This window comes from Bombus affinis, chromosome 7 (assembly GCF_024516045.1).
Source record: "Bombus affinis isolate iyBomAffi1 chromosome 7, iyBomAffi1.2, whole genome shotgun sequence".
Classification (NCBI taxonomy): domain Eukaryota; kingdom Metazoa; phylum Arthropoda; class Insecta; order Hymenoptera; family Apidae; genus Bombus; species Bombus affinis.
In genome coordinates, this window is record NC_066350.1 from 14,223,881 (window position 1) to 14,240,427 (window position 16,547).

Sequence of the window (16,547 nt, forward strand, 5' to 3'; positions counted from 1 at the left end):
ATTGTATCGGTTATCGACGTGAAAAGATGGTTTTTTTCGCAAATTTTTGCTCCGTTGAAAGTTGAGATTATGTACCTAGCCTTTGGTTGCTGGTCTTTCCTTTTGTTAGCTTGAAATGCCATCGGATTCTCGATACACTGTAACCCTGTTATAACCTTTGAATCGTGTTTCTGTTCGGTCGTATTGTCTATTATTCGATACTGTTTGAAGCTCGAAAAAGATGTGTAAAAGATTCTTACTTTCGTTTCCTGAAAATATTATAGGTTTTCTTGTTCATTCAAGGGAGAAAAAGATCGAAGAAGAATAAAGAAGAGCTAACGTTGTGTTCTATGAATTTACTTTTAATCGTCGATTTTATGTTTTACATTCTGATTTCTCTAACTCAAAATCTATCGAAGGAAGTTCCGCGAACAGAGACGCGTTTAACCGACAACCGACAAAGCAAAGACGAAGCTGGTGTATACGTCACTGATACGAGCGTGATTATTCACGCGTTCGCATGATACGGTGCGATCGGAGCGTCTTACCTGATTCCGTGATACGCAGTAACTCGTTGTTTCTCAAAGGTATTTAACTACGTCCTCGGCATCCGTGGCGGTAGATAACGTTCCCGCTCCGAAAATTCCAAAACCAGTTGCACTCGGTTTACGAGTACCATTTCGCGGTTCGTAAAACGCGTTACTGCGTCTCGGAGTTGGCACAAACAGTAAACCGTTAGGCCCTCTCTCGCGACGAAACCGCCGAGCCAGCGAAAAGGCTTCGTTAAAACTAATTACCACGGGGCCTGACCCCTCTTCGGTGTCCCGCTCTTAATTATCGGAGGCGTCGTAAAAGCGAGTCAAGCGGTCGACCGAGTACATTTCTGTTTACCGGTTCTCTCAGCCGGAATTACACTGCGTTTATCTGGCGTCGACGCGAGAGACGTAAAACGCGCGTGGCCACTTATCAATCGGAAAACGCTTCTTCGGGCTTACTGGCGGCGATAAAAGTGGCGAAACACGCGCGTATCCCGACGCACCGTGCGGCAGTCCGATATCAAGCGTTTCCTGACCGCCAGATACCATACTCAGCCTCGATTATTTCGTTTTTCCACTTCTTCTCTTCCTTTGAATTCTGCCGTTTTTTCAAAGAAACGCTCGATCACGTACAGTATATAATCCGTGTTGACAATATCCTTGCACTTTCTATGTATATATCGTGTACATCTATATGTGTGTAGGTTAGATATGTCGAAATCACGGAACGAAGGCTATCGTATGGAGCGTTGTAAATTTTCAGACAATCATTAGCCAACAATGTCGTTAGTTACCATTACAGGGCAACCCGGTGGTCGCCTTTACCGTTGTCTAGCCAGAGCGTGGCATTAAACCTTATAAGCAAGGCGCGCGGCCGTCATGCGTGCGTAGATCGTAGCATTTCCATTGTATGACGCAACGTTTGCCTTTGTGCCACGATTAATTATCGATGGTAAATCCAGATACGCTGAATACAAATCGGCTGGACCGCGTATTTCGTCGATTACGATATCGCGGCGGCCATCTGTTTTCAGTAGGCAGTCGGAAAGATCGCTCGGAGCGATCGAAACGGCGATGATGAATCGTCGAGCTTGTACTTATCGGATGATCGAGGAAAGTTTGAACTTTACGGTCGCACGTAAGGCGATCTTGTACGGCGCTCGGTTATCCGGCTGAATTTTGCGCGAGATTTATGGGACACGCCGACGAAACCCGACGCGCGCATGTGGTTCGCAAAGTTGACAAATTGCGGTCGAAGTTGATTAGACAGTTGCCACGATATCTCGAAATTTAGCTGAAGTTGGCATTTCATTCGAATTGTTGGATTTTAGAAATACGTTTGTAGATCGTGAGATAAGCACGATTTAGTAAGTTTAATCCTCGATCGTACGTTTATCTTCAACGAAGCAAAAAAGTCGAAGTCATCCTGTAGTTATTTGTAAAGGTCATAGTAATATTCACAGACATTTAGCATCGATTCGAATGAAGCGGTTAATATCAACCCTGAGAAAAGAAACGATCCATTCTTCGCCGATAAATCATCTTCAGTCGTCTCAAAAATAAAATAGCTTGTATAAATCTCAAACTAATAAACTTTCACTTAAATTTCCCCCGTTGAAATTCAATTTTCCTTCTTTATTAAATCGGGCTTAATATAGATTTCTAGACAGAAGAAACAATCTTCTTTATTGGCGAATTCACTTTAACTCTTAAACATTTTCTGGATTAGCAAACCTTCAATTAAGTGACACGAATTTCCTGTACTCTCCAGATCAGAGTTAACCCAATCTTTGAAGAAAGTAACGCAATTTTTCTCACGAATAAATTCTTTTCAAAATAATACTTGACAAATTTTGGACCCAGAAAACTCGAATGAAATTAAGCGAATTTCTTGTGTCCTTCAGATCGGTTGCCACGACGAATGGGCGACGAGCGGCATCCGATGGTTCTGGTGGACTCGGATTTGGCTCGCATGCCGTTGCCGGATTTGGTGTTGTCTGCCGTGGAGCAACTTCCGCCCGCTGCGCCTCAGGTGACCGTATCTGCGCCCAGCAGCCCAACCAGGGACGCGACATTCCAGTTTCCGGAATCTAACAATGATACGATCGATGTGGCACCGGTGCCAAACCCAAGGCCACGACCGCGAAGACGCAGACTTGCTTCAGAGGGTGGTAGCTCCGCGGCCGTGAAGAAGACATCCGCTGTAAAATCAATTTGCAAGTGCTGCTGCGGCCACATTGGACAGGCCTTCAAGGGAAGTTACTGGGCGACCGTAGGCGCCAACCTCAGGAACATCGCCGACGATTTTCACGCGTCAAAGACCAAGGTCAGTGGATTAGCCGAATCGGGGTGATAATTCAGAAGGTTCTGTAACTTAATCTTTTCGTGGAACTTATCTTCGTGTAATAGTTGTTACGTAAGAGTCACACTGTTGTAACGTTGCAGTTAAACCGACGAACTTCGTCTAGATAAATTGTTTGATTTCTGAGAAGTTAAGTACGATACGCGCTCTGACATTAAAATTAACAAGTTTGTGCAAAGATGGAGTTGCGCGATTAAGTTTCTATCTATAAAAGATGTTTGTTTCTTATTCTTTCTGTATTTTTAAGTCATTTTTAAGACAACCGTAGTACTGCAAAATTACATCTCGTAAAGATCTGAAAATACTACAGAAAGATATTTATCAAGAAGCTCGAAATGCAATATTGATTTTTTGACGCTAAAAAAAGGGAAAGCTCAGGATGGCTCTATTGTTTTCAAGTTTTCGCGGTTGAATGCCGAGCTTATCGCCAACGCGAGCGTAACGCCAAGTGTTTACGACGCGAAGAGTACAGGTGCGAAGTGCGCGGCGTAAAAATAATTGCGTTGCGAGATCCCTGTCACAATCGCATCCACCCCCGCGTGATACTTTTTCACTCGTCATAAAGTCACCCTTGTAGCGTGACTGTTATAAAACCGCCGGAATACGCAGATGCCAAAAAGGGAAGCCTTAAAATAAAATTCGCCTACCCCCTCGGCATTTTTACGCCCTCAATTCCTAAATTAATTTTATCCTATTCACCCTCTCGTAGCTTACCGTACATAACTCCAACATTTTTTTACTATTATATTCACATTCTCAGGGTATTATGTATCTAACGTTTCAATTTAACCATATTTCAACGCAATGCTAAATTCTTCAACCGGTTAACGGAGTTATTTTTTAATCAGAAATTTCAATAACAGAATTGCTTTTTAACCCCGCTGCCCTTGGTTCTACATAACCGAAAATGGACATTATATTTCAATGAATATTAGCAAATCAGTAGATACATAAATTTTAAATATTTGGTTTTGCGTATTCCAGGCTTTTTATGGGTGAAATAGTCCCAAAAGAGAGGATCCCTGAAGAGATGCGAACGTGAAAAAATAAGGAGGAGGACAGCAAAGTTAATTAAAACATTTTTATGAAATTAAGAAATTAATAAAAAGTAGTCGATCGGTTTACTCGCTGCGGAGCTCATATAATTTTCTTCCCACATAAAATTCGATACATTTCTACTTACGTGGAGCAACATCAATTCCCGAAAATCGATTTGACCGATGAAAGAATCCCCCGTGCCATGGTCGCGATATCCACGATTTAATGGTCCCACGAATGATTCAGTGTCTCTCATTTCGTCGCGGTTTCTTTCTCTTTCTCTCTCTCTCTCTCTTTCTCGCTGGTTTGCGGAAGAAAGGAGAGAAATTGGCGGCTGGAGTGGGTCAAGCCAGGGTCATAAACGCGAATTTAGTTATATCGGTGCTACCGACGGCGTCCCATGGGCGCAATAAATATCTGCCCGCTACCGTTAAGACGTCTAGTATTGCTCCCAGTGTGTACGACCCTGCGCGTAGCCGCCACTTCATCACCGTCTCACCCGCTTTACCTTCTCCATTTCCTGTCTCTTTTGATCACTCGATCTAATATGTATCGACGGCCTCGGAACGATGTCCCACTGATTTTACGAGTGGTTGCCGGTTGTTTGTCCCGGACAGACAGGTGAGAGAAATAGGACATCGGACGGTTTTATGGCAGAATTCCATTTTTACACCCAGCCCAGATGAAATTGCTCGCGGACACTCGCAAACGAATTACGGAAGATCGCCTATCGATGCGAAAGTCCATCGTAGATTTATTAGAATTGGATTGAATTTCACGATCGATGCGCGTCCCATGTAATCCGCGTCAAATATTTCCTGAGAGTAGTTTTTTCCCCTGTCGAAGGAATACTCTTATGAAAAAAAGTATTTTATAGTTTTAGTATATTTTATCGTTTTAGTATATTTACGAGTGCTGGTCATCTCTTACGTTACTTAGATTACAGAAACTCCACCTATATGAACCTTCAGTGGACAAATAGTTTACGTATAATTAGAGTACATACAATAAAAGTTTACCAATCTTATTATCTTCCTTTTAGATAAGTGAAGTCATCTAGGAATTCCTTTAATCACGCGCTAACTGGAATTTCGTTAGAATAAATGAACTTTACATTAGCGAAGTTTTACTGTACTCAATCTCCTTCACAGTCTAGATAAGAAGCATAGCGATTTGGACCTAATAGACAAGCATAAACGAACATAAAAACAGATCTAAACCCTAGTAATCATGGAATCGTCTCTCGCGAGAGGAAGAGAATGGTTTCTGCGGCAACGATTATTACGGTCGGTCGTTCTTTTCACTTACGCACGTCGCCGAAGCTCGGAGGAAAGGCACAGGCCTTTCACGATTTTACGAGATTCCCCGTGATTTGCCGCGGCCGATCGAGAGGAAGGAGCCAAGAGCAGTAAAGAACGATCCATCTAAAAAGCAGAGAGACGGAGAAAAAGATGAACAAGCCGGAAGGGCGTTCCCTTCTTTTATCCCTCGTCTCGACTTTATTCGCTTTAAAGGTCCGCGTCAGCGTGATACCCAATCCCACAACGTCTAATTATTGCTGGTTAAGTGGTGGTAATTGAAGGGGGCGAACGGATCCGTGAAATTGAAGAAATCTTGCGCGTCGCGTTCGAGGATCGGATACCGATCGGCTCGGTAACTCGAGGACCCGAGGCTTGTTGATAATACGAATCGTGGCGAATTCTCCGCCGGGGGAATTGTCTCTACGGAATCCCCGGCATGGTGTTTGCGTTCCTCCCTCTTGGGGAATCGAAGTGTCAGATTAATCTGTCGATGGGGCAGAGATGAGATGTTCCTGTATCTCCTCTGTTCTATGTGTACAGGGTAGATTCGTGTCTTATTTGTGTCTTATAGACCTGGCTCTTTTTTTTCGTTTACTCTTGCTTAGTTGGATTGAGCGATATTCACTACGACGTGATGAAGTCTCGCGTTTTCGATATATGAAATTAAAGAGTAAATGTTGTTTTGTTTTCTCTTGACTTTAATTACAGATTTTCTTCCCTCCGTGATGAAATTGTCGTGCTTTTATTTTACGTTGAAGTAATTCAATTTGCTCGCGGAGATTGATGTCTCTTCCGTAGTTTTATGATGTCTCATATTTTATACGATGGCGCTGACATAAGTATGGATCGTAGCTGCAAAGGTTACGCTATGTTTCCTTCATTAAATGTTCATGGACTAGTTTTAAACGACTGGTTCTAAGCCTAAGGCTAGTTGTTCCGTTATCTATACATTGCTCTTCGATAATTCGTTTATCGCAAATCTTATGTCATTTTATCGGTACGAAGCAAGATTCAAGATTAGAAGTGATTATAATATAATTGAGCTTGGTGTAACTTCGATCACGACATGCTTGTACCTACGTTTTTATCCGCGACTCGATAGGCATTGACTTATCGACCCCTGAAAATTGCTTTTACCGGATGTCGTCGCGTCCCTCCGACCTTTCGCGGGTTTCTTGGTGCAGAAGGAAGCTGAGTCGATCGGAGAAACGCGTGGTCGAATGTAACTTACAAACGCGATCCCCGTTCGTTCCCCATTCGTCATGCGAACGCAACGTTTTACATATGCATGGAGAGTAAGCGAGCATGTAACGGCTAAGTGGTCACATCCCCTTACGTGAAAGTTAAGTGGGCATGGCAGCACGAGCCGTGGCCACGGGCCGAGAAAATTATCTTCAATTATCTCGTGCAATCGTGAGCCCTCTTTGCTCTCTTCTCCTTTGCTCGCGATCTCTCGATCTCTTCTTCGCATTACTCGCCAACCTCTTCGTGATTTATTATTCATGGAAACTATTTCTTTATTCTATGAATTGGCGCATAAAAATATGAATTCTTAATACGAGTTTAGAGAAATGTGAAAAATATCAATTATTACTCCTAATCTCGAAATTCTCATTGGTAACCGTAACGAATACAGATATTGGAAGTTTAAAAAATTAGAAAAGAAAGAGAGATACAAATATGGAGCAATTTTATTCCAAGGGTTAATCACACGGGCCAGACATCCAAGTATTCCGCAATCTTTCGTTCCTAGAAGGCCTGTCGAAGCCATTCGCGGTAGCACGAAGAAAATTGCTTCATCGACACGATAAAATATTCCTCCCGCTTTTAGCTTAGCTTAGATTTCCTCGAAGTCTGATTTAACCATGGCGCAGTTAATGGAACGTCCCGTCGGTATTTATCAGTTATTCAAACGATAGACGCGCAAATTGATACATTAGACACTCGGTGGCATGACGGATCCCTTGGTCGATCTAGCAAGAACATTCTGTCCACTCTTCTTGCCGTTGCTCTTGGCTACATAATCGATGAGTTCCTTCCGAAGCACGCGATCGACCGCTTCGTCTTACGATTCACGTCATATTTCCACCATCTTTCAAAGTATTCGCCAAGATCGAATCGTAGCGAGGATTTCATCGCCCATGGTGCGTTGCGCATTTGCTACTCAGGTTGCCTCGATGTTCAGACCGCAAATCTCAGTTGCCCGTGAACGTTTTCTTACGCGGCTTACCGAAACGTCCATCCGAATGGCTATTTTCATTGTGAGCTGCGCAATTACACCGCTCAATATCCCGATCTCCAATAGTTGATGACGTTGCTGTTCGTTTTCCATTGAAATGTTATTATTGTCAGGGTTTAATCTAATTTTGATGAATTTTTTGGCGGAACGTAGATGTAATGTTCTTTCACGGAGAGACGTTGCCTACCGTTTGTTGATTTGGATCATTCCATGGAATTCGAGAACATTCAAGTTTGTATTGTTAATCGTGAAGTTATAGTAGCGAAGGAAATTTCCTTTTTTCCATTTGTATTTATTTATTATAATTCATTATCCGATAGAATATACATATTTAAATTAACTCGTGGATTGGCCATTTAGTAAAGCAACTTTTTTTTTCTATAGCGAGACAGAAAGTTTCTTCCGTTTGTTAAGACCATTCTTCCAAAGCCATAGAGCTTCGTCGAAGAAGATGTGCGACGCAACAAAGCAGGAAGTTTAATTAAATCTGTATCACGTTCCTTCAGAATGGACGGTATCGTCTTGCGTATTAAATCTACAGAAAACGGTTGGTCCGTACGTTTCCTGTTCGCTGAATTATTAATCATCGCACTACTTGAATTAAAGTTGCCAGCCTTCTCTAATCCTCGCATTAAATCAACCGCGCGGTGTAACGCGTTCCCGAACGAGCGGAAAAGCGGAGAAAAGAGGAGGTTGCAGCAACGATATTTAGCCAGTTGCGCAACCGGCTGCCACGAACAATTAAAATTTACCGTCTCGGCAACGATAAACACCGACAACGTAATCCTGGCGACCAGGTCGCGCATAAATTCCGCGTTTAAACGGTGAACGAAGCTCGAGCGAAACCGCGCGCGTTGCTCAAGCGGTTCAGGGCGTTCTCTTCCGGGCCCGAAGCAATAAAACCTGCTCGCCATCTTTCCATACGCCTGTGTAGTCGTTGGGAGAGAAAGTTTCGAGTCGCAGCTGGTTCGATGATAACGGACAAGGCGCATGAAACGTTCGTTCGGCTTCACACTTCCCTAGAGTGTGAAAACGATTCGAAGTAAAAGGAAATTCAGCTGACAGAGCTCGAGAAAAGATCGCGATAGAAAGAGGGGAAGACGTTTGAACGAGTAGAGGGAAGGGAAGGGATACTATTAATTGACGAGGAGGACTCCCACGAGAAGAGTCCATAGACCATAATTCTTTCTTAATGCGACGCCTTTCTACTTCTCTCGCTCGCACCCTCTTCATTCGCCGCGTAATCTCTTTCCTCGCGACGAGGCAACACTCGGCCCGAGTGTTTTTCTATCCGCCGGTTCACGTAGAGGGACGAAGGAAAGTTGTATTGGGGCGGATCGAAGCCGACGATGACCAGATATTATGGGGCCATCCCCCCATAAAAGCCTCTGCTCACGGAGATTGAGCTCACCCCCTGTTTCTCGCCGTTTATTATTGCACGTCCGGCCACCACGAGTGGATTAAGACGAAACGAGGATCGGAAGTCGCGCGCGCGCACTCTGCGGACTGCGGGTGTGATCGAGGAAACAGAGAGGAAATCTCCCTTTCACCCTCCACTCTCTTGGAATGGGGAAGATACACTGGCCGGCAAATATTCGCCCAGCAGATATAGAGAAAGCGGAATTATCGCTGGCGGGATATATTATCGTGGTGCTTATCAGACCCAGAGAGTTTGACGCGAATCTCCGATCTCTCGAGGTGATTAATATTTCAATAAAACGAAATTTCCTTTGGATGAAACAATCGATCGTAAGGAGAAAGAGTGAATTGAATTGCTAGAAGAATATCGATAACCTTTGTCGCGCTGATTTCATTCCCTGATGACTAATTGCGTAATGAAGCGTTCCGTGCAAGTTATAACGAAGACCTTTGTGTTCGAGAAGGGTTTAGGGGGATGGGAGACACGGATTCTTAAGCGAGGAAAGTTTCGCAGGCCAATTGTTCCTCAGTGGAAATTCTTCAAAGCGGAAATTAATTGACAATTAACCGGTATTAATGCGCTCCTGGCCGCGATTTGTGTTTCGCGCAAGTGGCGCCGCTATTCCCGAGGGAGCTCGGTGGACCTTAATCGGCGGCGTCGTGTTCCCCCCGAGCGTCTCTCGTCTTCTCGTGTAAATTCGAAGGGATCAGGCACAGAGAACTCGATAAAAAGAGCGCGGTGCTTTCTCTACGCCGGAGGCTTAGCCGCAAGGAGTGTCGAATCGACGGTAATTCCGTCCAATTAGGACACTCCCAATTAGAGGAGCCTTAGCCCGAACCCCGTCTTTCTTTGGCCCACCCCATTTTCCTGTGATTCTTGCTCCAACAGAAACACGACAGCTCGTCGAGTTCCTCTTATCGAGGTTCTACGGAGAACGTTGTGTCTTTCTTAAACTTACTTCCTTCCTCAAATTCTGTAATCTGTCCTACTATGTAGTAGTGTCGGCTTAATTGCAGCGATCTTTTTTCCTTTTTGAAACTGTATCTATATAACTTTAGGATCTTATAGAGGGAAGTTATAGTATAGCACTACCAATATAGTACTTGTAGCAAACTATACAGCAATAAAACTAAATCTGATGGAATACTCAGATCGTTTCTCTGCTGTGTTGCAGGCCGCCGAGATCGAGAAGTCTCGACTGAGCGCGATGAACCCAAGCTTCGCAAACACGAACAACACGAGCGGATCCACCGACAGCTTCCTGTCGTTGCTTATCCCAGCTCCTCTCCGCGAGACCTTGTGGACGACGGTGGCCCTGTATCTCGGATGGAGGTTGGTCTCTCGTCTTCGATAGGCGCAACAGAATTGTCGTTTCGTCGTCACGACAAACGACTACGATGCTTCGAGAACTCGAAGAACGATTACCCAAGCTTGGAGCCACATCAGGGACAACCAGTACGACCTGTCGCTACTTGGTAAACCAGCAGCTGTTCCTTCCTGGCCCGTTACACGCACCACGTGCGTCCGAATACCATCGCCCGGTATCGATTATTCGATGGTCGAAAGACCGATGCCTAGCCAGCAGGAAGGGCTCTGCTTGGACGATTCCCGCTGGACGTCCTACCGGAATATCCAACGCGATATCTTGTACGATTTATTTTCTATGTATGCGTGTCTATCGCCTTCCGCGGTCGAGAGTGCACTAATGCTATATCGTCCTCGTCCTGTCGATGGTGATGTTTCGAGCGAGGATGAATACTCGGAGGATGAGGAGGACGAGGAGGAGGAAGTCGAAGAATTCGACGAATACGGAGGTATAGATAGCGGTATCGACGACGAGGATGACGAGGACGACGAAGGCGGAGCTTGTCAACTCGTTACTTGTCAAGGAGTCAGAGTTATCTGAAGCCAAGTACCATTTCATACTTCTCTGATGTTTGTTGTTTGACGATGATTCGATGTAAAAAGGAGACCGATGTCGCGTACATTCGAGTAACTCTGCCTCGACGATGAACAAAGACTCGCATCTAGAGTCTGTGTTCTTTTTGATTTGTCTTTTTGATTTTGATCTTTTAATGTTCCGCATCGACATCGGTCAAGCTCACGGTTACTTAGAGCTATAGTTAGTATCATCTTGCTCGAGAGAGTTCATCTTCCGCGTGATCGTCGCGCGATGGACTCGGGATACAACATCGATTCCCAGGTGCATTCTCGCCCGCGGCAGCGATCGACGTGTATTATCGAACACCGACTGTTCGTTCGATCATGCCGATCGTTCGCCTTTAGGTTATGTTGCATGGTAGAAAGTTAAGAAGATAATATAAATATATACATATATATATATTGGTTATTATATATATATTATTATATATATATTAATTATTATATATATTATTATATATATATATTTCTCCCGGGTGAATTTACAGATATTATTCGAATAGAACGAATAGCGAAGGTGACGATCGCATTGTGACACTGGTCTTGGTGAGGGTGACGGGGAGGTAAGGACGAGATCCAAAGAGGACTTAACCCAATAATCAAATGATGATCTCATTACTGATATAAAATAAAAAAAATTAAATAAAGTAGTGTGATCACGGGAACGGAACAGAGTAGACATGGACATTTTCGTTTCTCCGTACAATCTCACTTTGCTCTTCTTCGTCTGTGTTTTTTTCCTTTTTTTATCGTGCATTTGCTTAATTTCTCGTTACTCGTAAGACATCTCTCTGTTCCGTTCCCGTCGGTAGGAAGTATTTTGACGTGGCTTGTAGATAACGCGGTTACCTAGCCGATACAGGCAAGGCAGAACTCTATCTGAGATATCATGATACCGCGCCATGTCGTTCCGCGAGCGGTCGATGATCCTCGAGGAGAAAAAGATGGCAAAAGGATAGAGAAGTCTGCCAAGACACATTTGTCGACAATTTGATTCAGGCGATTTAAAGTATTCGGAATTGATCGATTCAAGGGTCGATTAATTACGATTTTTGAAGAACAACGACCGTGGATTACGATCGATATCGCTGGACGTTCATGGCGATGGTCGAATCATCTGTACATAGAAAGATTTTCAAGGGGAGTTTCTCTCTCTCTTTCTCTCTAACTCTCTCTCTCAGTATATTCCAAAAGTAAAAGAACAAAAAAAAAAAGAAATAATACTATGAGAAGAAAAACTCAAAGAGAATAAAGAGAAGAAGAAAAGATAAGATACGCGATTGAGCAGGTAGGGAAACGGACGAGGACATGTAACGTGAAGAGGGGAGCAACGTATTGTAATTGTATAGAGGATTTAACTAAAATAATTAAAATTCAGTAAATAAGTCGACATTTAATAATTAAAGTAGATAATCGATAGATCGAGGATCGCAGCATCTTAATTGGCTAGCTGCGTGTCCCGTGGACAGTTTTCGAATGATCTCCGGTAGCTTAGCTCTTAGTGGCGCCCTCCTCCACGAAGGACGCCCTTCATGGCACTCGTGACAAAGGATTTCTCACCCTTTGCTCCTGTGTGTGTCATTTTTTTCTATCTTTCTCTACTATCTTTCGTTCCATATTCCACATATTTTTCTCATTTTTCTTTTTCTTCTTCTTCTTCATCTGCTCACAGTGTCTTTCGCCGTAACGTTTACGCTTTTCTCTTGATGATCGACGCTCGCGTCTCGTCATTTCCATTTTTTTTAAACAATCTCATTCTCTTCCCTCTATTTCACTTATCCTTTCTTCTGCTCTTATTTTCCTCTTCTATCTCGTTATTCATAGATTTTCACGATTCTGTGTTCTTTGAACGACCATCTTTTGTTTGATCTCGTTAATTAGCGTGTATTTAGGTTTTGGTTGTCTCGTATATTCGCGATTCCATGCCGCGTCCCGCCAAAATTGGCGCGAACGTTCGTAGGAAGCTGAAAGTGGAATTTATAATTAAAGGATAGTTAGAGTATCCCTGTTTCGGGCCTCGTGCTGAGAGTCTCGAACGGGATGAAACCAAAATCATCATAAGGCTGTCGATACGATAGTGTATTCCCGTGGACCGTTCTATCTGTCTCTCTGTCTCTATCTCCCGAGTAAAGACTTCTCCTTTTTTATATATCTATTTTTTTAATTATATACATATTATACATATATAATTATGTATAATATACATATAATTATCAATATTTTTATTACAATTATTATTATTATTATTATATTATTATTAATATTATTATTTTTTATTATTGTTTGTTTGCCCATTTTTTCTTCCACTTTAGATAATAGATAAGATTTCATGACGTTCTCTGTCAAAGTATTCCAGTGTGTAGAGAATATAGTAGTATTTATTTATAGATAAAAACGTATTCATATAAGTCTAAATAGGATTATACGAGTATTCGCGTTGATCGTATTTCTCGCGAGATAATTAATACTGCCATTCGTCCTAATGATGAAACGCGCGTGAGAGGTGTGTGTCGTTTATCGAATGAATGAACGAGTGCACAGAGATGTAGCAGAAGCCATCAGCTCTGCCTGAATGCTTCTTCGTGGTAGCGTGTATATTTTTTCCCTCTAAACGAGAAAAGTAAAGACACGCTACTGCATAAAGAGGGAACACCCTTTAGAAAGAAAGCGTGCAGAAAGAAAGGATGATTGTCTGATTGATTCTCCGAGGAAGAATTTCAATTGGTCGCGTACAGGTGAGCCAAGTGAACGCGAGTACGTATTCACGGAAACCGTTGCTGTTCATCGTCCGGCCAATTCGAAATAGTTCGACGGACGGATTACCTAGAGTCGTTTGATGTTCTCGTCGTAAAAATAGTAATTTAATATAACGTATTTTTCACTGACTACTCATCGCCAGAAATCATCGAACATGTTTCTGGGGAGCACAAGTTCTGTGCTGAGCCGACCATTTCTTTCGTTCCACCCTGTGATTTTTTCCACGCGTTCGACGTGTGTTCGTTTTTGTTCTTCCTTTTTGGTTGAATTAATTGGCGATAGTATGTTTGACAGATGGTTAAGTCGTATCGCATGTTTAATCGTGTTCCGTTAGATCGATAAAGAATTATCGCTCGAAGTTCGAACGACATTTTGTTCGACGTGATTTTTCACGGTGTTGCCCCAATCGTCTCCTCGTTCGATGGTAGTTAAACTCTGTTAGAGGTTCAGCAGAAACTTGTCTCCGGTTTTCTCGTCGTTTACTTTGTTTTCTAGAATCTGTTTAAGTTCTTTGTCGATCGAGTTTTCTTCTCTCCTCTCTATTTACCCGAGGAGGGGGTAAACACGAGAGTGAGCAGGATCGTCGTACAATTGTGATGTAATAAGATAGTAATTGCCATTGGCGTCGTGAGAAGGGAGCCGGCGAACAGGGCTCTCATCGCGCTCGCGAAACCTTTCTATATTAGCATTCCGACCAAAGGAAAAGGAAGTAGAGTTTGAACGTGAACGTCGTATGCACGTAGTTAAACACAAAATATTGTTTCGTTTTTATTAGATATTTTTTCCCTTCCTGTTCGTTCCCTGCATTATCGCGGTGATATCAGCGCCCAGGGATGGCCTTTGAGACCGCCGCGGCTATACTTAATGAAATCTCTCTCTTTCCGTTTGCGTTCTTTCATTTTTTTATTTTTGCCTACGTCCTCTTTGCGCGTACGTTTGCCAACGCAACGCGCAAAGGGGGAAAAAATGAAATAGAGCACCGAAAAACATGAACAAATTTTTGCCCTGTGCAAAACATAGCCCCGTTGTAGGTTTAAGAGTCAGAGTAAAAGAGAACAATTAAAGAGATAAAATAGAAACCGAGGAAAACGCGATTAGTAAAACGAAATAGAAGCTATTACTACCAGTCGAGCAAACGATAAGCCAATCAAGCACATGGGATTAAGATTAAACGCGACCACAGGAAATAAGAAAAAACGCATGTACATAGCCGCTTGTTCGTGGGGCCGTAAAGTACCATAACTGTCTACGATTTGCTATTGTCCCCTGAGCCTCTTTGTTTTTTTTTTTAGTTCTCTACTTTTTTTTCCGTTTCCTTTACGGTATCCTTTCCACCCGCCGTCTGTTCATTTCGTATTACTTTCCTTTTCATGTTTTGGTTTCAACTTTACCACGCTTTAGAAAAACGGTAAAAAAAGCCAACAATCCTCCTCCCCTTAATAGAAGCATTTTTACGTAGCGTAGTAGTCAGCCATATTGAGAACGTATTAATTATATAAATAAACATGAATAAAAGTATATATATTATAATGGAAAACACTTATATATAAATATATATATATATATTTTAAATGGTATATTTGGATATATATATTATTATCGAAATGCTATTTCGTAGCATATTGTGCGATATAAAAGAATGGTAGTGATGTATCTCAAAATGGTGAGCCCGGAAAGAGAATGAACGATTGAGAAACAAAAGAAAGGTTTTTTGAAAGAAAAAAAAATGATCGGAAAGAAGAAGGAAATGTGCAGGTGTTTCTCGTTTGAAGATGATGATTTTTCCTTTAACATAACATAAATAAATAAACTTTAACATAAATCGGAGAACGACAGCCGAGGCTGAGATATAAGCTACAACTGTGACTATGTGGATCGTGGGGGGCAGGCTGTGTTACGAATTTCTTCCTTTTCGACCTCGTTGTTACAAATTTTACTCGAGGACCACTGGCCGATTTCTTCGATCGATGTTAGCCGAGAGCCATGTTTTAGTCGACAGAAGAAACAAAGAAATAAATCCTTCATAAGTCGAGCCAATAATTTTCTGGATCATCGAAGAAAATCACAAAAAAAAAAGAAAAGAAAACAGTCCAAAGAGTTCAAACAGAAATCAATCAGCTCAATCAGATCGAAGATAAAAAGAAAGGCTAGTCTAACGAGTAACTGGCCAACCAAATAGCTAAAGTCGAATAGAAACAGCCCGCCTATCCGAGATCCCCGCGCGTCAAAGCGTCACTGTGATCTCGTAATTATTAATGAAATATCTGATTATTGTAACGAATAATCGTATGAATATTATAACGTACCCGATCCCTTCACCCCTTGCCAATTATCCCCCTAGCCCTCCGCAGGAGTAAGAGAGAGAACGACCCCGTTTAAGGGCGGAGAAAACGTGTTCGATTCTCGTATCGGGATCGAGAGCATCCCGTATCTCTCGTATTTTGTTTCTTTCGTCGTTTCGTTTCGTTTTCATCTCGCTCTCTTTCCAGTTTCCATCTAAATCCTACTCTCCTTTATTACTCTCTGCTTTTTCCTTTTTCTTTTTTTAATTCGTTTCAACCAAATGAATTGGTGAATCGTAAGATTAATTCCCTCTTGTACGTGTTAGCTCGTAATCGTAATCATTAATTGTAAAACGAAACTTTCCAATGATCTCCCGGTGGCGCGCTCGAAGACGAGCAAACTGGTCTACCAACGGCCGGCGTGCTCTAATTTTCTTCGCTATTTTATTCGCCTTATTCTTTATCGTTTTTATCGACTCTCTTCTTTCTACTTTTTATCTTCGTCTTTAGGATCAAAAGATATCGACGCCTCGTCCTTTCTTCCTCTTCTCCTCTCCTGATCGCGCCACCGAACTTTTTACTACGAACGAAGCGGGCGAGCAAAGGGACGCTCGAAGAGGGCAAAAACGAAAGCGCGGAAAATCACCAAAAACAGTCTACGTTGCGGGGTAGATCGGTGAATGATCTCGCCT

The 16,547-nt window shown here is 42.6% G+C and overlaps 1 protein-coding gene across 2 annotated transcripts in view; it reads left to right on the top strand.

Moving 5' to 3' along the window:
• Positions 1 to 16,547, top strand: part of LOC126918216 (uncharacterized) — a 42,719-nt gene that overhangs the window by 21,890 nt on the left and 4,282 nt on the right. For both annotated transcript variants that reach the window (XM_050725905.1, XM_050725906.1), the window contains 2 exons: positions 2,420 to 2,841; positions 10,050 to 16,547. The exon at positions 10,050 to 16,547 is cut by the window's right edge and continues 4,282 nt beyond it. In XM_050725905.1, the coding sequence (XP_050581862.1) occupies positions 2,420 to 2,841; positions 10,050 to 10,229 (602 nt within the window). In that variant the 3' untranslated portion in view covers positions 10,230 to 16,547. The remainder of the gene's footprint in view (positions 1 to 2,419; positions 2,842 to 10,049) is intronic.